General features: G+C 36.5%; 1 protein-coding gene across 1 annotated transcript in view; it reads right to left on the bottom strand.

Annotated features, from left to right (window-relative positions):
* LOC111514435 (ras-related and estrogen-regulated growth inhibitor) overlaps positions 1 to 23,381 on the bottom strand; it is a 410,561-nt gene that overhangs the window by 13,699 nt on the left and 373,481 nt on the right. The window contains exon 4 of the mRNA XM_074169595.1: positions 16,354 to 16,535. Within this exon, the coding sequence (XP_074025696.1) occupies positions 16,354 to 16,535 (182 nt within the window). The remainder of the gene's footprint in view (positions 1 to 16,353; positions 16,536 to 23,381) is intronic.

Genomic DNA, 23,381 nt, shown 5'->3' with positions numbered 1-23,381 from the left:
AGGGAAAGTTCACGTTATTCGCAGATGATACCACAATACTATGACACAGTAAAAGTATCTTTATATACCAGGATTATCAAGGACTGGTGCGCTGTAAGAAATTAGCATTATGCGATTATTGCACGTAGGAAATTACGTTGATACTTCAGTGTTTCTTAATTATCTCAGAAACCCTTCACTTTCAGGCAAATGGAATATTACGAATTTCAGGTTGGGTATCGATGAGCCTAACTGATGTCAAACACTCATTTGTCAATTCAGTTAGGAATCACACGTTAAAAGGTAAGACCTCGTTAGTCCTTAGATCGCACAAGTTTTGACTTCTGAGGGTTTCCGTTCGTAGGGGTGCGATAGCTGCTTAACGGAGAAAAACATATTTTGAACAAACAGATTTAAACACTTGTCCAAATAAAATATGAGGAAAAATATGACCACATACCATCGTAACTACGCCACTGATTTACAAAAATTAAAAATTATAACTTCAAATTATCATCACGTTGATAAACCTTGAATAGTGCACCATGTTTGTATTTTTTTCTTCAGGAGTTTTAGAGAAAAAAAGAATAAATCTAATTTTTTTCGTACTTTTGACACCCGGTATCTCAGAGAGAATGCATTTTAGAACATACCTTGATAGAAACTATTCATCTCAAAATGAGGTGAGGAATCTGTTGTCGGAGTTTGTCGGTCTTATTTCGACTCACCCTGTATATATAGATATTTGTGGATTGAGTCTTCTGTCGAGTCTATAGATGCGTAAGGCATCACCTTTTCTCAGGTTTTTTTTAATTGAGTCCAGCAATGCATTAGTGGTACAGTTAAACATTATCCTGTAGCCCTCTCTGATATTGAATCCCGAATGCCATGTTTTTGGGCATTGATCCCAACTACGAGCAGTTGCTCTGCAGTGAAAACTTGATATCAATATTTATAGAGGGCATGATAAACTACTAATTCTTTATGAGAGTTATGTTTACCACGAACGGCGTTGGATCATATCCGACAGGCGTCAGTGCAGGAATCTTCACAGAAGATTTTCTGCATATGCAATTGGCAATACAACTGAAAGGTTCGACATTCAATTTTGGAATGGGAACACTTGCAGACCGGTTTCGGGCTCCTTAGCCACTCGTCAGTGCAAGATAGTGACCATCATCGACCTAGGGGCAATAATATTCCATAATTGAAAATCTGAATTTTTTCAGAGTATTTTATTCCTCGTCTTGAGTTGGAGTGAACATCAAAAATGTTACTCCATCTAGTGGACGAGGTACTAACCAACTGCATATCCGAAATTTGCCCGATTCCTTTGAATAAGGAAGAAAAACTTTCTTATTAGACAGTCGGCTATGCTTGAAGACTGACGGTGAACAATTGAAAAGAAATGAACTTTGAATGTTCAAGCAAGTCTCAGATATACCTACACAGTAGATTGAATGGACTGACGCCTATCAGAAAACAACTACTCCAGTGGCTAATACCACGAAGGGCGTTGGATTATATCCGACAGGCGTCAGTGCAGGAATCTTCACAGAAATTTCCTGCATATGCAATTGGCAATACAACTGAAAAAGTCGACCTTAAATTTTGGAACGGGCACACTTGCAGACCGGTTTCGGGCTTCTTAGGTTAAGACGAGGAATAAAATACTCTGAAAGAATTTCGATTTTCAATTATGAAATATCATTGGCTTTAGGTCGATGATGGTCACTATCTTGAACTGACGAAACCGGTCTGCCAGTGTGCCCTTTCTAAAATTGAAGGTCGACTCTTTCAGTTGTATTGCCAATTGCATATGCAGGAAATTTTCTGTGAAGAGTCCTGCACTGACGCCTGTCGCATATAATCCAACGCCGTTCGTGGTATTAGCCAGTGGAGTAGTTGTTTTCTGATAGGCGTCAGTCCATTCAACCTACTGTGTAGATAGATATATCCGAGACTGGCTTGAACAATCAAAGTTCATTTCTTTTGATTCATAATAGTTTTTATCATTGAGTCCGTTCAAAGTAATCGGTCGACTGAAATACATTCATATCATAATTGTACACAGCTACAGTGGAATTAACGGGCTCAAGTCGGTTTCTCTGTAATAAAAAGTTTTTGGGTGGTCCAATACTCATTTTCACCAGTTAAATTTAATGATATCCTTTCATTTTATTCGCCCGCGAATTAATCATATTGATAGTCTCCTAAACAAATAACACCTCATTATGTTTGATTTAATTCAACATCTCAAATAATAAATTCAACGAACGTGTAATTTCGATTACGTAATACAAATTTATTAGCCAAAAATTTCTACCTACTTTCTTTCTATTCATCCTGGTTGAAAATAAACAGTCGAATTAGGCATGCTAGTATCAACGTGAATGATGCCATCTTAATTGTTTTGATATTGATCGATTATAGGCTTATTCACTACCGCTTCTTGATAAGTATCTGGTTAAGCTAAACGTTGAAAAGTTCTGCCCGGCATTTATTCCTTCAGAAGCGGTGCGGTCATTCTTTGAGATGGATATTTTAGTGGGAAATTTTTCGTATTCGTTCGGACATGCTCATCGAAACATATTTATAATTGCACTTACATGATGATGAAACACTTTGACTTCTCAAAAAGGGATTGATTTAATGAGTCTCAGCGATTGAAATGGATTGCCTCGAAATATACAGGGAAAGTCAACGTTTTTGAAATTGATAAACAGTATTGAGTGAAATCAGAAACACTCTTCAATTGAATTTTTCTTTGACGTTGGCTAATCCAGATACCTTGACCACTCAACTGGATGGTAGTACAGAGTGGGTCAAATTGGACACTTTAAAAGGGAAACTCTTGTTTTCAGACTATGTTTCTATGAAAATATTGCCGTAGCACTTTTTCACGTAGAATTCAATGGTGAAAAAACACGAGTGACAGGCTTCTTCAGAGGTTTATTCATCTTGATGATTCACCGATGGCACATCAATAGTTATTGATGGAAAACTATGTTTTAATGAGTCACCCTGTATACTCCTGCATATTTCAATAGAGCTTAAAATTACCTTCCCAAAAATGTAGCATACTTGATGTTTTGCTAGAGTCATCTTTGAAATGAAGAGCTTTTAGGTTTTTTCATGTAGACATTGACACGCACCCTTTGATCAAGTAGGCTTTGGTAGTAGCTGTCAAATGTTTATTTAAGCACTGAATACGCAGTCGTTTCTGGTTAATTTTCAAACACATTCACAATAAAGTATGATAATTATGAAAAATGGGATTTGGACTTATTAATTCGGCATTAGACAGAAAAGGTGTCGCCTGTGTGTAGGAGAAGCTAGTAGACATTTCGAACACCTTTTCCGAAGAAATATATTTCATTATTTGTTCTTTAGGATCATTATTATTGTTGAAGTTTCATTTATTAGTAGTAAATGTAGTACACATTGTTATCAGTTTTATTGAAACTATATGTTATAATTTTTGCTGTGAAAAGCTTTCTCAACATGTAATAGCTACTACTGAACACTTTCTTTCTGACAAAATGGTTTAGACTTTCACGGCCGGGATTTTCAGTGTCATTGCTTTTCGAGTTTGAAAGCCGTGAATATTTGGAATTTACTCCTGAAGTTTCGCTGGCGCGAGTGGCTAGCTTCTTCAGAGGTTTAACCATCATGGCTTGCTGCCCGATGACTACCTTTTAGGCTTCGTAAAGCGTATTTATGCCTTGTCAGGTAATCTGTTGTATCTGTACCTGTATTTGCACCTGTACTCGTACCTGCTCTTATACCTGTAGTCGTATCTGCACTTGAACCTGGAACATTAACAATCTCGCTGCCTGTTGTCCTGTTCGTTATTCTCCAATTCCTTAAAATGGGGTTCCATATTCGATAGAGTGATTAACCCACAAAGTGTATCGAAAACCCACACACACACAGATATACAGGCTGATTCACGGTGGATGGCACATTAGACGTTTCTGGTGAACCAGACAACGGATCACTTTGAAAATTTAATGGAGGTCATATTCGGACATTCTCTAGCCAACTAAATTATTTTCGACAATGCGGTGTTGCCGCTTCTATTAGAAAGCAGTAGCCACTTTGATTTTTCAAATGGAACACTCTGTATATAATATTATTTTTGGAATCTCCAACAATTGCCCGACAACTTTTCTTGATATTTTCCTATACCTATCTGTTACCGTTTTCGAAATAAAAATTTATTTCAATTTTTTTCTTCGAAAATCATGACTTCTAAAAATGCCGATATCTTTTAGTTAAGAAGTACTATGATATCGAAATTTGGTTTGGAGTTAGGTGATACTTGGACACTTCCCACACGTCAGCCTAATCTCCGTTACTTCAATACAGGGTGGTAAAAAAATACAATTTTTTCGTTTGCTTGAAAAAGTTGCTGAAATTTGATTATTTTAAATGGAACACCCTGTATATTATTGAAAATTCGGAAAGCTGCTGAAATTTGCTTTCTTTCTATGTATATCATACCTATACCTAACTAGTCAAGTTTCGGACCTATGAACATTTATTTGTGAAAATGTCCCTTCAGAATGGTATTTCCATTCGGTATTTGGTAAGCAGGCCATTATTACTATTTGACAGTAGCGTTGTGACATTCTCCTAATAATATCGACATTTTCGTCACTTCAGAAGTTGCAAATACCTTCAAAACGATGGAACAAAACTATTCAAACGAAGTTCTTATGAATTTGTTTATTATTTTTGGACAGTGTGACAAAATTATCAGCAGAACATGTAGAAAGTTCAATGAAATTTATCCAAATCTACCGCCAATGAACCTCAAGAAATTTATACGAATTCAGAACAATTTCAATGCATTTGGATCAACTTTAAAAGCACCAAGAAACTTGCCTCGGCCCGTAACTTTCGAAGACAACCAGATTAATGTCTTAGCATATTTTCACGCATTTCCCGAGTCATCGATAAGAAGTGCTGAAGAAGATTTGGGTATAAAATATTTATCGGTTCAAAGAATCTTGCGAAGACATAAAATGCATGATTATAAATTCACCAAAATTCAAGCAATGAAGCCTCAAGATCCTCAACAGAGAGTAGAATTTTGTGAAATGTTGCTGACACGCATTCAAGAAGATCCACTTTTTTTAAATAAAATTATTTGGACTGATGAATCGAAATTTTCGAGAAAAGGGATTTTCAATAGAAAAAATCGTCATTATTGGTCCAGTGAAAATCCTCACGTCACAAAAGAAGTCGGATTTCAAGAAAAATTTAGTTTTAATGTCTTCTGCATGTTGATGGACAACAAATTGAGGTACGTGATATACGAGGAGTCATTAACATCCAGAAGCTACCTGAATATTTTGCTGAATACTGTAGACAGTTTCGTGGATAATCTGCCACTCGGAGATTATCGAAACTGTTGGTACCAACTAGACGGAGCTCCTGCACATTGCACAAGAGAAGTGAGCGCAGAACTGGATAGACTATTTGACGATCGGTGGATGAGGCGCTTGGGACCATGGAATTGGCCAGCGAGATCACCCGATCTTAATCCATTAGATTTTTATTTGTGGGGAATGTTTAAAGAAAAAGTTTACAAAATACCCGTGCGTTCGAGAGATGAATTGTTAGAAAGGATTGCCCAAACATTTGAAGATTTGGATCCCAATGAAATCAGATCTGCCACCACGAAAGCAGTCAACACCCACATTTTAAAGTGCTTGGAAGTGAACGGCCAGCGATTCGAACATATTTTGAAATATTCCACATGATTGTTTTACTTTTTTATAATTATTCATATCAATATTTCCAATTTCAAGTTTCTTGGTGCTTTTTTAAAGTTTATCCAAATTCAGCAACTTTTTCAAGCAAACGAAAAAACTGTATTTTTTTACCACCCTGTATTGAAGTAACGGAGATTAGGCTGACGTGTGGGAAGTGTCCAAGTATCACCTAACTCCAAACCAAATTTCGATATCATAGTACTTCTCAACTAAAAGATGATGATTTTCGAAGAAAAAAATTGAAATTAATTTTTATTTCGAAAACGGTAACAGATAGGTATAGGGAAACATCAAGAAAAGTTGTCGGGCAATTGTTGGAGATTCCAAAAATAATATTATATACAGAGTGTTCCATTTGAAAAATCAAAGTTGCTACTGCTTTCTAATAGAAGCGGCAACACCGCATTGTCGAAAATATTTTAGTTGGCTAGAGAATGTCCGAATATGCCCTCCATTAAATTTTCAAAGTGATCCGTTGTCTGGTTCACCAGAAACGTCTAATGTGCCATCCACCGTGAATCAGCCTGTATACTTGCACGCACTATCGAACCACCATCCTAGCCAAAAGAGAGGAGTCATCTCCACTCTAACGGAACGGGCTCGGAGAATATATGAACCAGAACATCTGGAGAGGGAATTGAAATACCTTGAAGGGACCTTGAGATCGAATGGATACAGTGCCTCCGAGACCAGAAAAGCCATGAAACCGAAGGGCACCATGGTTCAGAAAGCGGAAAAGGATCAGATGTTTGCACGCACATATCTACCGTTTATCCCTAGGGTCACGGACAGAATTGGAAAACTATTGGGCAAACACGACATCAAAACAGTCTTCAAACCTACGAGGAAGATACAACAAAGCCTCAGGTCGGTTAAAGACAAAAGAGACCCATTATCAGCAGCAGGGGTCTATCGCATACCGTGCACGTGTGGAAAGATATATATCGGAACCACCAAACGATCCATGGGAATAAGACTAAAAGAGCATAAAAGGAACTGCAGACTAGGCCAAACGGACAAGTCAGCTGTGGCAGAACACGCACTTAGTGAAGGAGACCACAGAATTTTGTTTGAAAACACAGAACTAATTGCCTCCAACCAGGGATACCATAGCCGACTGGTACGGGAGGCAATAGAGATCCACAAACACTTGGAGAATTTCAACAGAAAAGAAGAAGCGGTGAACATCAATCGAATATGGAACCCCATTTTAAGGAATTCGAGAATAACGAACAGGCAGCGAGAACGAGAACAGATACAAATACAGGTACAGAGACAACGGATTACCTGACAAGGCATAAATACGCTTTACGAAGCCTTTACGAAGGTAGTCATCCGACAGCAAGCCATGATGGTTAAACCTCTGAAGAAGCTAGCCACTCGCGCCAGCGAAAAGTCAGCCAGCGCGTCGTCCAAAGCCTACTTGATCGAAGTGTGTGTATCAAGGTCTACATGAAAAACCTTAAAAGCTCTGTATTTCAGAGATGATTCTAGCAAAACATCAAGTGTGCTACATTTTTGGAAAATTGATTGAAATATGCAAGAATATACAGGGTGTATCATAAAAAATAATTTTCCATCAATAACTATTTATATATCATTTGAAAAAATAAGTTTTTCACACCACTGAATTTTAGGTAGAAAAGTGCAATGGAAATGCTTTCATAGAAACAAATTTTTGACAGGAAAACAATTACAGCAACCTTTCAAAAATGCACATTTTCGAAAAACATGCCGTAATTTCGAAACGATGATAGATATCGATATGCGACTTTCACCGTCAAGTTTGTCATAAAATTTTACCCCAGACACATTTATCACTTTTCATCTATCTAGTGAAAACAGGAGTTTCCCTTCAAAAGTGTTCAATATGGCTCACTCTGTAAAACTCCGAAAAGGCAGTGTTATATATTGGGTAACTTAGTGGACTGTTTTAATAGGTCTTTGAAAATTATCGAGTAGTTCGTTCTGTTCAGTGGTGCTAATGAATGAGAATTAACTAACAATAATAATGATATCAAAGAGAGAGAATTTAACGTGTCTGTGATTTCCTTACCTTGATTTTGGTCACAACGGCACTTGAGGAATCGGTGAATAGAGAGAGAGAGAGAGATAAGAAACTGCACTTTTCCAGTACAACTGCAGTTTTCTCGAGCACTTTCGGTTCTTTCTCCGGAATCGAACCTTTTGTATATATGTTCTTCCTCTCGCGGCAGACAGAAAAACCACAGTCGTCTCGCGATAAGAATTAACACAAAAAAAATGAAAACAAAAACTCTACTTAATCAGACAAACACACTATACAGGGAGGTGGTGACGATACATACCGCCCACCTAAAATGCCGAGGCATTTTATTGATTATTTTCGAGTGGTAAAGGGCAAAGCTTTACCACTGACCGTTTGAGCAATCCAGTAGGAGTTTTTACTGAGGCAACGCGTATTATTCCGTCTGTGCCCGGATAAACTTCAACCACACGGCCAAGTTGCCAACGTGAGGGAGGCATTGAGTCGTGCTTAATTAAAACCATCGTACCCAGTTCAATGTTAACAGTGGGATCAGTCCACTTGCCTCGCTGGAACAAGGTATGGAGATACTCTTTGCTCCATCGCGACCAGAAATCTTTATGTAAATGTTGAATCAACTGCCACCGTGATAGTCTATTTAACGTGACTTTGCCAAGCTCTTCATCGGGGGAAGCATTCAGCGGTTCCAGAGTTAAAAAATGACCTGGAGTGAGAACGGACAGATCATTAGGGTCAGAGCTGATCGGACAGAGCGGCCTAGAATTCAAAACTGATTCTACTTGGACCAATAAAGTGTTGAATTCTTCGTAGGTAAGAAGCTGATTTCCAAGGACTCTAGAGATGTGATTTTTAACTGACTTGATACCAGCCTCCCACAATCCACCGAAGTGAGGACTAGAAGGGGGGATAAAACTCCACTCGATTAGCTCTTGTTGAGCAGCAATATGAAAACCTTTGAGGATTCGAGAAGCTCCAATAAAATTAGTCCCGTTATCACTAAATATCTTTGAAACCCTACCACGTCGAGCAATCAAGCGCCGCAGAGCTGCCAAAAACGTCTCGGATGTCAAATCTGTCGCCAACTCTAAATGGAGTGCCTTAGTCGCAAAACACACGAAGAGGCAAATATAGGCATTGTGGGTTTTCGCACCACGATGTCGACCGAGAGTTATGGAATAGGGTCCGCCGAAATCGATGCCAATGCAAGAGAATGGTTTTATCTGTGACACGCGTAATGGAGGGAGGTTTCCCATTGGAGCTCGGGATGGAATGGGATTTTGTTTCCAGCATGTAAGGCACTTTGAAAGTTTCTTACGGATGGTGCGTTTCGCAGATAATATCCAGTATTTCTGGAGTAAGAGAAAATACAGAGTTTGGAAACCAGGGTGGAAATATTGGCAGTGTACACTTTCGATGATTAAGTCGGTTAACCGATGTTTGCTGGGTAATAATAACGGGTGTCGTTTGTCATAAGTGAGTTTGGAGTGTGTGAGACGACCACCTACTCTCAAGAGACCATTTGTGTCAAGAAAGAGATTCAACTTGCGGAGTGATTTCTCTAAAACTTTTCCACTGAGTAAGGAGGAGATTTCAGAGTGGAACACGTGAGATTGGATATGTTTAACTAGGGAGAGTGAAGCATGATGGAGATCTTCGAACGTGAGGTAAGACAACTTTCGTTCGGAAGGAGGAAGCTGACAATTATGAAGGAAACGCTTTACATAAGCGACAATCCTTTGAATTTTGGTGAAGGAGGAATACTTTTCTAACAGGATATCGAGAAAATTACTTTCTCTTTGGGTGGACAAAACAGTTCTTTTTTCTTCCAGGAGATATTCTGCATCTAACTCAGCGGAGCTAACCATGGAGGGCCAAAACGTCGAAGGTTGGCGAAGCCAAGAAGGCCCCGCCCACCATTGGGAATGATCTATTAGCTGGGATGGAAAAAGGCCTCGAGATGCACAATCAGCAGGGTTGTCTTTTGATGGAACGTAATGCCAAACTTCAGGGGAGAGCTTGTCTTGAATTCGACTTACGCGGTTACTCACGAAAGTTTTCCATTTATGAGGAGACGAACGTATCCATGACAAGGTTGTTGATGAGTCTGACCAGGCAAAAATATTGCTTACGGGAATTTGTTTGTCAAAAATCTTTATAACGAAAAAGAGGAGATCAGCTAGTAGACAAGCCGCAGAGAGTTCGAGTTTTGGGATAGAGAGGGTTTTAAGAGGAGATACTTTGGATTTTGCGCATATCAGGTTAACGCGTATGTCATCCATAGTTTCATATCGACAGTATATAACGGCTGCATAACCATGTTCACTGGCATCAGCAAAGCCATGCAGGGTACAGGAAAAAGAAGAGGTATGGAATAGAAAGCGAGGAACGCTAATGTTTGAGAGAATTGGAAGCTCATCCTTTATCCGATTCCAAATGCATGTCACTTCCGAAGGAGGATTTTCGTCCCAGCCTATTCCTAAGGTCCACAAATGTTGAATGAGCATTTTTGCAAAAAGAGTAAGAGGACTAAGAAATCCCAAGGGGTCGAATATCCTGGCAATTTCGGAAAGTATATTTCGCTTGGAGCAAGGTACTGACTTGGAACATATAGTGAAAGAAAAATGATCAGCGGAAGCATTCCACTGTAAACCTAGAACCTTTACAGTTGAATCATTATTAAGATCAAGCGAGGTAGAGTTATCCGAAACTTCTTGGGCAAGTAAAGAAGTGTGATTACTTTTCCATTTGTGAAGTTCGAATCCTCCTCTTCTGAGCAACGAAATGAGTTGAGATTTGAGACTTTGAGCTTCTTGAACTGACTGGCAACTTGTCACGATGTCATCTACATAGGAGGAGGTTTTTATGGCTTTGACTGCCAAGGGGAATTCTTCACCTTCATCCTGAGCAAGCTGCAGAAGGGTTCTTATCGCAAGAAAAGGGGCCGAGCTCACTCCATAAGTGACAGTATTTAGAACGTATTTCTGAACTGGCTCGTTTGGAGAGAATCTCCATAGAATTTTTTGATACTTCCTATGCTGTATGGAAAGGAGAATTTGACGATACATTTGACGAATGTCTACCATGAGAGCGATAGGATTTATTCTGAAATTCAATAGGAGAGTAACCAAGTCACTCTGAAGCTTGGGTCCTATTAATAAAGTATCATTGAGTGATACCCCACTTGTGGTTTTCGCAGAAGCATCGAATACCACTCTCAGTTTGGTGGTAGCGCTTTCTGGTCGCAAAACACAATGATGCGGGATGAAATATTCATCAGAGTTATTGTATGTTTCTGTTATTAGTGACATATGGTGTTGAGAGAGATAATCCCGCATAAATTCGGAATACTGTTCTTTTAATGAAGGATTTCTATTCAATTTGAGTTCGAGAAGATGAAATCGTCGGAGAGCGAGTTCTAGAGAATTAGAGAATATAGGTGCATTGGCTCGAAAGGGAAGTGAGACTATATATCTGCCTGAGGCTGTTCGGGATACAGTTTTAGAGAATATATCTTCGCAAACAGAATCTTCAGGAGAGGACTTACATATTCTTGGGACTTCCTCCAGTTCCCAAAAACGTTTGAGTGTAGAGTCGAGATTAGGATTACAAGAGCAATGTGAAGATGTGAGTAATTCCGAACTAGAAGGGTTGGGAATTGATCCCATGAGAATCCAACCAAAAATGGTATGAAATGCGTTGGGTTCGTTATGTTTCCCAGGCCGGCGACCACTATTTAGGATCAAAGAAAATATTTCGGCTCCTAGAAGAAGATCGATTTCATTGGAGATGTTGAAATGAGGGTCAGCAAGCTTGAGGTTCGACAAATGAGACCAAGACGTAACATTGAGGTCATGACTAGGCATTTTATTACAAACCTTGGGCATTACGATGGCATTCAACTTGATAAGAGGTTTAGGGCTAGTGCACGGGCGAATCTGCAGGGAGACTGCTTTAGAAGCTGAGGAATTCATGTCATTTATACCTTGGATGGAGAGGGAAATATTGTGTTTTTGATTATATAATCCAAGACGATTACAGCAACTTTGGCTTATAATGTTGATTTGTGAACCTGAATCGAGGAGGGCACGAATTTGCTGATAGTCACCGCGGGCATCAAGAACTTCAATAAGAGCTGTTGATAAGAGTATGGTAGTATTCATGTTCGACGGTTGACATTGAGAATGAGTTGAGGGTTCGATGTTCGTGAAAGCAGAAGAAGCTTGATTTTGTGGTAGATTATCTCCTACAGGAGGCAGAGATGAGCTTTGATCTTGATGAAGTTGATTTATGGGAGGAGCGGTGATGCCAAAGTGTAACAAAGTATGATGTGTCTGCCCACAATTAAGACAGTGTGATTTTGAACTGCAATCTTTCATCACATGTCTTGAACCGAGACAGTTGAAGCACCATCCTTTCGTTTTCACCATATTAAAGCGATCCTTAACATTCAGAGAGATGAATTGTGGACATTTGTAAATATGATGATTGCCATCACAAACTGAACAGATCACTTGTTTAACCTGGGCGTGAAACGATCATCTGGGGGTAAAATTGGAAAATGAGTTTTGCAAATGTGTTCTGGCTTTAATATCGGGTTTAGGAATTTTCTTCTGTGTGCAATCGAAAGTTCTATCTAAGGCACTAGATTGTTTTAGCACGAAATCTCGAAGGTCATCGAATGTCGGTATGTCATCAGAACCAATTTCAATTTCGAATCGACCAACTGTATTTGAATCTAACCGCCGTACAAGCATATTAAAAAGCAAAAAGCTCCATTGGTCTGTAGGAAACCCTAAATTTTTCAGAGCTGCAATATTTTCTGTGAACGTGTCTACGAGTTTTCTGAGATTTTGAGAGGAAATATTATTATCAGGGATTCGAGGAGCATTTTCTAACTCGAGATAGTGAGCATTCGCAAGGAGTCTTTTGTTTTCGTAACGTTTTATCAAAGAATTGTATGCAACAATATAGTTTGCATCCGAGATAGGGTTACACTTCACAAGTGCTAACGGAGACCCCGACAGAGATGAGATTAGGTAATTAAATTTATCTATGTTTTTCAAAGAGGAGTTATCATGGACTAAACTGTTGAACATGTCAATAAAGGTTTTCCATTGCTTGAAATTGCCATCAAATTTAACAAGTTCGATTTTTGGCAATCTCACATGACTCATTTCGGGTGGACTTGGGTTGTTTACAACATCGACTGTATTGAATAATTGAGAAAAGGTAGATTTTGCTGCATAATAATGCTTGTAAAATCCTCTGGATAGAACTTTGAATTCCTCATTGTCATATTCATCCACTGAAATGAGGAGTGGCAAAAGAACTGCATTATGCTTTTCAAAGTCTTGATAAATATTTTCTAAGTGCGAACACATTGATTTAAATAGAGAATGAAGATCCACAGACGTTTTGGCAGCTTCTGCTATTTCAGCAATATCGCTCATACGGTCTATACAAATTTGTTGAAGAGCCCGAGATTGTTTTATTTTATTCGCGTTAGCCGTCATCTTGAACTACCACTGAATTGCTAAATAACAAGCTTCAAAATAGCTTGATAAATAATCGTACCGAACAAAATTATTCGATCACACCTCGTATATTGAGAATCAATATCTCACCTCTAGCAAAAACTCCAAGTATTAAATATTTTTCAAAAAAAAACAAGTAAAGATTGGATGTGAAATTAAAAAACAAAACGATAGAGAGGTATTCAACAGAATGTTGACTTCTTGGGTTTTTTGCCAACAGGAGAAAATTAAATGTATTCGTCTGAGAACTAAAGAGTCTGAACAAAACGAACAAACGAAAATTTTCAAGAATTCACAATATCCGGCTCGAAGGACCATGTTATATATTGGGTAACTTAGTGGACTGTTTTAATAGGTCTTTGAAAATTATCGAGTAGTTCGTTCTGTTCAGTGGTGCTAATGAATGAGAATTAACTAACAATAATAATGATATCAAAGAGAGAGAATTTAACGTGTCTGTGATTTCCTTACCTTGATTTTGGTCACAACGGCACTTGAGGAATCGGTGAATAGAGAGAGAGAGAGAGATAAGAAACTGCACTTTTCCAGTACAACTGCAGTTTTCTCGAGCACTTTCGGTTCTTTCTCCGGAATCGAACCTTTTGTATATATGTTCTTCCTCTCGCGGCAGACAGAAAAACCACAGTCGTCTCGCGATAAGAATTAACACAAAAAAATGAAAACAAAAACTCTACTTAATCAGACAAACACACTATACAGGGAGGTGGTGACGATACAGGCAGGATGTGCACAAACTGGCAGTACAAAATCTGCAATTGCATGGGTTGATATTTTTGTTTGAATATATTAATTTTTTTTCAAGGGCAAAACACAAGCACTACAGGAAAATCCTTAGGGCGCTTCCAGAGCGGTGCCTGTGCGAAAGTAGCAATTCACATTGTATTTGAATCGCTGGAGTTTGAGTACATTTACAAATATATTTTCACCTTAGTGGGGGTTCTTATCATCAGATTCACATGATATTTTCGCAGAGTGATTATTAGACTGGAAACTGATAGAATTCTTTGGAAAGAAAGTTTTGGTTTTCTGCATCTTTATACAAGCAAATGTGGGAGTCTACCAGAAGACGAGATGAGTATATTCCACTCATTCATAACAAAAAGTTGTAATTTTATGAATGCATTGAGTCCTTCATCGTATAATGTTATCTACATTGGTGCTGACGAGGCAATAAGGCAAGTGTCTCATTCCGAAACAACGGATGCCCACCATTGAGGATGATAGTGTTTCATGTAAGTGAAATTTTACTTCTTTCATATTCTATATTGTGTAGCAATCTTGTGAATGATATTTGATTCGATTCCACAGCGAATGTTTTGAGTACAAACTGAATAGAAAAAAGTTTTTTGTAAAATTCAGTGTTCCTATAATTTATTGGTTTGGAAAGTTTTTTTCTATCGTGTAACTGAATGTTTACTTGGGATTATTTCTAGGGCTCTGATCACGAGATGGAGTTCTAACTAGTTAACAACTCTTAAACAAATGTTTCATATATGCAGTCGAGTCGCGTTGAAATCAATCGAGTTCCAGGCACTCTGATGCTTGGATTGATTCTTCCTTGCACTGACGAGAGGAAATATCTCGAAACCGGTTTTTAAGTGTCTACGCGATTGATTTTAGCATGGTCCTGCTGCTGGATGAATGGAAAACATCTTAATATCTCTTGAGTTTGAATGAATTAACGAAAAACAAAACTTCCATGACATTTCGAATTGATATAGTGCTCGTTTGTGTTTATTGATACAAGCCTATATTCTTTATGTGTTATTTGAAAACCTTAGAGTATGCAATTTTCAATGAATATTAAAGAAATTGACTATTCGAAAGACGAATTAATACGAATCAGTTCAGAAATATTGCAGAATATACACAGATACACAAAGCAATGAGTTTTATACTTCCATTTACTCCAAAAACTATTTCAGTTTTGTACATTTTCGTATTACGTTTATCTTCAATTGTCTCTTTTTTCAACACGCTTTTATTAGCTTCACCTGTATGTATGTATGTTTGTTTGTATGTAACTCTCAAGCTCGGGATCTGTATTTGACAGAATTATCAACATTACTGCTTGATCTATTCGCGGGCAGATGACGCTGTACGTAACCACCTTGATATATGGACATTATTGCTTGATTTATTCGCGGGCAGATCGCGCTATATGTAACCTCCTTGATATAATCCGAACTCACTTTGGATGTATTTCTTCATTTAAAAAAGTATTTTTTTCATTAACACGCGCGCCTGCTGCCTTATTTGTAACCCTCCTTTGCGCGCCTGCTGCCTTGGGCTTGGTAGCTGATTTTCAGGCTCCCTCTCCGGAATCGGAAAATGTCAATTGTCATTTTTCTGAACAATATACGGCTGATTGATCCCAAAGTTTAGATAAAATAAATATAGTTTAAAAATACTAAAAAACACGCTTTTATAGCATACAAAACTGAAAAATGAAAAATAAATATAGTTTGAAAAACTAAAAAATACGCTTTTGAAGAACATCGAACTGAAAAGTTAAAAATATTGTTTTTTTAAATAAGTCTAAAATAATAACCAACGAAAAATACTAGTATTATTGTGAAAAAAGCGTGGGAGCTTTGTGCCATATTTTTTGAATATCAAACGCCCGTCGCTTGTTTCACAATAATACTAGTATTTTTCGTTCGTTATTGTTTTAAGCTTATTTAGAAAAAAATATTTTCAACTTTTTTGTTCGATGTTCTTTAAAAGCGTGTTTTTTAGTTTTTTTAACTATATTTATTTCTATGTATTAGAGGGATGCAGAGAAGGCATTGAGAAGATGAAACTGGAAACATTTTGTTGATATGAAATAAACCATAGTCTGTCAATGTTAATCATATTGTACTTTTTAAACACAGTTTTAGTCATCCCCTAATGATGGAAACTAGATTAGCGAAACGCGCATTGAGAGACGGTACTTTTGTTTTGGTGTAGGAAAAGTGTTCTCATTAGAATTAGGGTTTCCATTCTACCTATCAAGTAAAATACTAACCTAGAATGGTCCAGATCCCTTTTATTCCCCAGTAAAAGACTCGTGTAGTAGGAAGGGAGCTTTAGTTTGACTAGCTGTCCTAGAATTTCTTGTGCTTCGTGAAAGCTGTGTCTATCGACTACCGAATAAACTATGACGAAGGCCTCACCCCAACGAATATGTTCATAAAGACATCCATTTTTCTGAAAAAAAAAAGATACTATTAATTCTTAGATGATGGAAAGAAAAATTTGTTTTCATTTGAATATGCTCATTTAAACATTTCACACTGAGTGGAATCTGTGGCAGTTTTTCAATGAATCACCTTTTGTATTTCAACTGAAGATATTATTTTTTCTGAAGTTCGATTGTGGATCCCTGGGTCAACTGGTGTTTTAAAAAAAATTACTTTCACTATAGATATACTTTGCATGAATTACACCTGAATTCATGAATTAATGAAACTACTTGAGCTCTATCATTCATTTCTTTTACTATAAGATTCCGTACGCTGGGTCTGCATTGTTGTTCATCAATGTGAATAAATGGTATTTTATAATGATAAAGACAATAACTCTGTGCTGAAGGGGAAATGAGGCAAGTGCCTTATTCCGAAACATCGAATGCTCGGCAATGAGGATGATAGTGTTCCATGTAAGTACAATTTTATCCTCTTCATATATTATATTATGTTGCAATCTTGTGAATGAAAGCTGATTCAATTCCGTCACGAATGTTTGGAGTATTCACTGAATAGAAAAAAGTGTATTTTGTATAATTCAATGTTCATATAAAAATAGTTGTTTCGAAAGTATTTTCTCTTTCGTGTATTCAATGTTTACATGAAAGTAGTTGTTTCGAGACGACTTCTTCTTATGGTTTTTGTCTGTAAGTTAATTATTTGCATGAACCACACATCTCTATTATATAACTCATTTTGAAATTAATTGCTTTCTTTCTTTGGAAGATTACCACTTTTTTTATGGAGATGGAGAAATAGAAAGCCAAAATTTGATTTCTCCAAAAATTGATCTCTCCTAAAAATATACCCTATTAAATTTAAATAAGATTCAGTTGGTAGGGATTAAATCAAATGAATGAATGTCATTACGTACTTACTGTCATCGATGACATAAGTAGATTTAACTCATTCGTGACATAAAGTAGTGATTTTTATAAATTTTATCCAGATTGGTGCTGTAGAGGCAATAAGCCAAATGTCTCATTTCTAAACATCGAATGACAGTGTTTCATGTAAGTGAAATTTTACCTTTTTCATATACTATATTGTGTAGCAATCCTGTGAATGATGTCTGATTCGATTTCATTAGTATTGTTTGGAGCAGAGCATTCGGGAATCAACATATTTAAATCATCTTTCAGAAGAAACACATATATTTGACGGAGATTTCGATGTTTTACACATAGAAAATAAAGGTTCAAAACTGAATCATTTGAAAGCTATGGAAATGCATAAACGGTCGATTGATGACCTATTTATTTTGTAGAAATTCATTTTGATTATAGAATACAGAAAATAAATTTTGTCTAAATTATAATAAGTTTTAAGACCGGTTTCGGTATATAAGACCATGGTCTAATAAACCGAAAGCGGTCTACTAAGTTTATTATATGTTACTACCGGTTTCGGTATATTAAACCATGGTTTAATAAACCGAAACCGGTCTACTAAGTTTATTGTTTGTTACGACCGGTTTCGGTATATTAGACTAAGGTCTAATAAACTAAAACCGGTTCTAACAAATGATAAATACAGTAGAAATTAGACAAGTTATTTTCTTTATTTTATATTCAAACATTTCACTGAACGACTAAGTGGATTTAAATACATCACCATTATTGAACTTGTTTTCTTAGAAATTCGATGTTATCCTAGAATTCGTAGACATATTATTAATGAAGTGAACTTGTGATGCACTGTTTGAAAACTTTGGTGTAGTAATACATATTAGTAGAGTTTTTTCCCAGCACCAATCCGTTATTTTAACACCTCGACACGTGTTTCGATCACCAAGTGATCATCTTCAAGAGGAAGATCAAACTGTTTTGTTTGATCTTCCTCAAACTGTTTTGTTTGATCTTCCCCTTGATCTTCCTTCCTTCCTTTTTGAAAATTACTTTTTCATTTCCAATTTTTTTCTCGATTCTACACTATCTTCTACCATTTCCACTAGAAGAAAACTCAATACAATAGTTTTTGTTCAACAGGATAACACAACACTAGAAAGATGATTGAAAGTTTATGAAAATGGTATGCTATTCAAACTAAGGTTAACAATGTTTGAAAATATTGCCTGAACCTCCAATGTTTTAAAATAAAATTGGGAAAGTATCACAATATCTTTCATATTATTACCTGAAGGAAAGATATTCATGGCGAAATATTTTTAAATTGACATCCTGTATATAAGAGTTTGATAAATTTCAGGATAGATGCTTTCGGAAAGTTTATTTTATTAGTACTCGTATATCAATGACCAGTCAAGATCTACTTTTTATTGGTTTCAATTTCTCTTTTCTCCATCTCTACCTCATCAATATTTCGCAACTTTCCTATAGTATGTATGAAGCTTGGGAAGATTGAAAATCAACCCTTTGGTATATTGAAAAAGTTATATATCATTTCTTCTTCGTCCGAGTCCATATTTTTCAATTAAAATCTTGCATAAAAATACTGGGAAAGTATCATCCTTCATCCAGTGTGAATTTCATTTCTTCATGGGAATCCAATGTTTATTCGGTTAATGAAGAAATTAAATATAAAATAATTGGCATGATAATTTTCTTTGGAAAGTAAACTTTCATTTCTTGTGAATTCAAAATATAAATAACAACAAATTTACGAAATTTTAACATGTCATTAATATTACATACACTACTTGTTTTTAGAATCGTACATAAATTACTCTATATAGTTTATCCAAAGTCAATGGACATTTATTAAGGTCTTACCAAAAAATTATCCAGTAATATTAGTTTACTTCTAACTAACACAAATTTTGTGAGCAGCAAAATGATATTATTTATTATCACTTCTGTCTGAGAAGAAATCACAAGTCTGAACTAAAGATATGATGATCTTTTTGAATAAAACAAATTCTTTCATCTATATTGACATTCAGATTAGTTGTGAAAGGGCCAAAATCATGTTCCGAATGTTCAATAATATTCGAGTTCGAATAATCATAAACGCTTCACCTGCAACGAAAATCAGACGGATTATAAATTCACGCATTTCAAAGTACTCATGTTCATTATCGTCGTTCAAATAAAAATAAAAGTAACTTAAGCCATGGACCGAATAAATAGGATATCGTCTTGAATTTGTATCATATTAACTTCATATCTCATTAATATTAATGAAATTCTGTCCACATCAATAAGCTTCGAACATGACTTTGAATCCCGATAATTTTTGGCAACGGTTTAATTAATTGGGCTAATTTAGCTTTTATAACATGTCATAACAGCCACTAAGAGAATATCGACTGACAGAATTATGTATCGAACTTGAGGTCACGGTGAACCCAGTGGAGCGGAAGAAATGTAAATCTAATTTTATATAAAAAATATGTCTACGTAATTTGCTCAATAATTATTTTTTTGTTCGCCGTCAGTTGATATAAGGAAATAATCAATGGTCTACCCCAGGGTAGAAAAAATACTATCTATTGAGAGGTATCTTTTATTACAAAAAAGCAATTGATACACATGTATAGCGTCAGGTGATAGAACAAATTAAATATTTTATTCAAAAAGAAATACTTACAATGTTCTTGCGTGTTTATTTTATTAAAATAATAAAAAAATAACAATAGTAGGTACTTGAATAAAATATAATTATAATTAATCCGGCTAACGTCCACTGTCATAGTGGACGTTTTTGTTTACACGTCTTTGTGCCCGCCGGCGGGTACGTTAAATCTTGTTGCCCACTTGGCCGGCACAGCACAACACGGATAGGATTGAAACAATAGAAATGAATGATCAATCGCCCCACTAGCCCGGCACGGCACAGCCAAGAGCGTCCGCCGCCGGAAAGGATTTCAGCTTTTCGATACAGTCCGGCAAACAACGAAGTTTCTGTCTTTCTGACGGTACCTATGAAAATGGACGAGGAAAAATTGAGTTGCTTGTGAAGGTAGGCTCTAGAATATCCAGAAGTTCTGGAAATTTGTCTGGAGTCATTCGGAAACACTGGAAAAATATCTCCTCGTCTTCTTTCAGATCGTTGAATAGATGAAGAAACTCTCCCAGATTTGCCATTTTTTGATTATTGGGATGGACTCACAACATTCTTTTTTGTGACTATTTTCTTTTACATTCAATAATGTGAACTTCGGTAGATCTGCTAGTGATAGACATGTTTCGGTCACCGCTCGATGTCAACTGACATTCCCTTGAAATCGAACAAACATCACCTTCAGTATGCTGGTTGTAGCTGGACAAGTGGGCGATGCTTCTACCCGTTGCCATCAGGCGACGGACAGCGCCGTTCTGTGCTGTGCCGGACAAAAGGGCGACAAGCTTAATGTGATGAGTGAGTTTGTTTTTTGTCACAAGTGTAGTCGATTCTGGGAGCAATTTCACTCAACTTCAATCTTAATTCATATTCAGCGCTCAGTCGATTCCTGTATCTTGTCTTTGATCATAACCAGGTGTGAAAACCCACTCTCACATGAGTAAGTTGTATAGCTGTGGCACCAGTCAATCTAATAATAACACTGATGATCTTCAAACATGACTCAACTTCTGACGGAAGCACTAAACTCTTACGAAGGTTCGAAATAGATGAACACTTCAATCTAGCATCGTTCACTGTGGTTCTGGCGTTGATTCTGGTCATTATTACGCATTGGTCAAAGACGAAACGGACTGGTTCAAGTTTGACGATAGTCGTGTCACTAAAATATTCTGGCAATATTTTGAATTTGGAGCCTCTGGAGCAACCCTACATTTCAATCTATGAAAGAGAGGACATTGGCAGATCAAGTTTTTCAGATGATGTGGTGCTGCAGGTTTTTCCGGGTTTTCCTGCAGCTGCGCCACTGGAATCAATGAAGTCGCTTCGGAGCACTATTTAATTTTTGTTGTCGTTTCATAATTTCATAATTTGTATTACTTTCTTTTTTTTTAATAAAATTTTGGAAATAAACAGAAAAAGTTGTCAAGGAGGGCAAAAGAAAGTTCATCGATTTACCGGAAAGCTCCAGATATTCCTGATTTTCTGCTGCCCAAAAATCAATAAAAGACATATTTTTGAACAGTTTGATTTTACTGCTAGCTGCCGCCATTACGTAAATTTTATCGTGTACCCCTTATGACTCAATGGCGTACCCCCAGTGGTACGCGTACCCCACTTTGAGAAACCCTGGTCTACTGTATCTGTTTGAGAAAGTTTGGAAAGAAATACAAATGAGTGAAGAACTTTCTCCAGGTTTCCGTAAAACAATTGATTTCTCACTAGTGGGCTGTTCAAAAATAAGGTGAATATTCAAATTTTGCGGGCTACGTACTTTCGATCAGCGACTTTTTTATGTTGGTACACTCGTCTCAAATATAGGTTCACAGTTTCAACAGTTCAGCAAATTCAGTTTGTTGGTAAGAGACATGAAAGTTTGAAGTGCTTTGCGTGTTTAGCAATTTTCTGCCATCGAAAAAAATTGATCAAAATGGTTAAAGAAATGGATCAAAAATGGTTGTTTCATCAGGTGGACTGGTGCATAAAACTACTAAACAATGTCTTTCATATAATAGTGGGTAATTACACAATTGAATTAGATGAATGATTAATTCTGATTAAACAGGTAGATTTTGGTAAAAAATTACAATGCGATATTAGAGAAAAGAAGGTAGTTTACGAATTTGTTAATTATTGACATTTCATGAAAACAAGTTTGAGAAAATTTGTTGGTCGTTTGAAAAGAAATTTGAATGTTTGCCTTCAGCGCTTCTAGCCTATAAAATTTTGTCCTTCATTTTCTGTATGTATTATGTCATAGTTCATGTGGAAATAGTGGTTGTTCTCTGAAAGTTGGCAAGCATAGGTTTACTTGGCTTCATTTAGTCCAAAACTTTTTTTATGTTCAGAGATACTCCTTTTGAAATTTCTTGTTCACGTTCAACTTGTGGTTCTTTATATGTTTACCCAAGGAGTTAAGTCTTCTATGCTATGTTTGCTGGTATTCTTTTTTAATAAGATGATTTTCCGTATATGTGAGTGTTTTGTAGGTTTTTGTATTATTTTGAGTTGGGGGTACACTTGGAAAATGTTCGGATTGGAGTTGTTCACTGCAATTTGTTTGATTAAATTCAATTCCTTATTAAAATTATTTATGGAGATTGGTATATTAAAAAACTAATCTAAACAGTTTATTTTATGATTTTCACTATAAAATAGTTTTACGAAAACCGCGACATGTGTTTCGTTATACAATAGCTTCCTCAAGCATAAACTTGTGTCGAGGTTTTCGTAAAACCCTTTTATAGTGAAAATAATACATTAGTTTTTTAATATGGATTTTCATCAAGTATCGGCCAGTTCTATTCAATGATTGGTATATTAATGAGTCTATGGATCATACTGTGGTAAGCTGCTAATTCATGTTGCTGTGCGTGATTACAATGGTTGTTAATAGTTGTGTCTGTATGGATTGGTTTGTGGTAAATTGAGGGAATCATATTTGTAGTTGATTTTTGTATTTGTGAGGTCTGAAAATTTTCATCCACCTGTTATTCTATTGTCTTCACTATTCTTTCAGTTATTTCCTTGTTATATTCAACTCCCGTCCATATTTGTTGCTTCTGGAGTTTTCTTTGGTTTATTATATTCAACATTTCGACTCCTTTTTGTTTCGAAGTTTACCTATAAGTCATCACTCTTCTCCATCTTCCTCATCTTTATCAGAATGGATTGTCAACTTCTGACACCAGACAATACAGACCAGACATTTTTTTTTTCAGTATTTGCTTAACTACGCAAATTTTTTTACATTTCTCTTTATTCACTCGTACTTTATACTGTTTTG

This window comes from Leptinotarsa decemlineata, unplaced genomic scaffold (genome assembly GCF_025532065.1).
Source record: "Leptinotarsa decemlineata unplaced genomic scaffold, Ldec_3_MD MMD2_P_RNA_scaffold_5, whole genome shotgun sequence".
Classification (NCBI taxonomy): domain Eukaryota; kingdom Metazoa; phylum Arthropoda; class Insecta; order Coleoptera; family Chrysomelidae; genus Leptinotarsa; species Leptinotarsa decemlineata.
The sequence above is the reverse complement of the archived record's forward strand: the minus strand, read 5'-3'. Positions and strand labels throughout refer to the sequence as shown.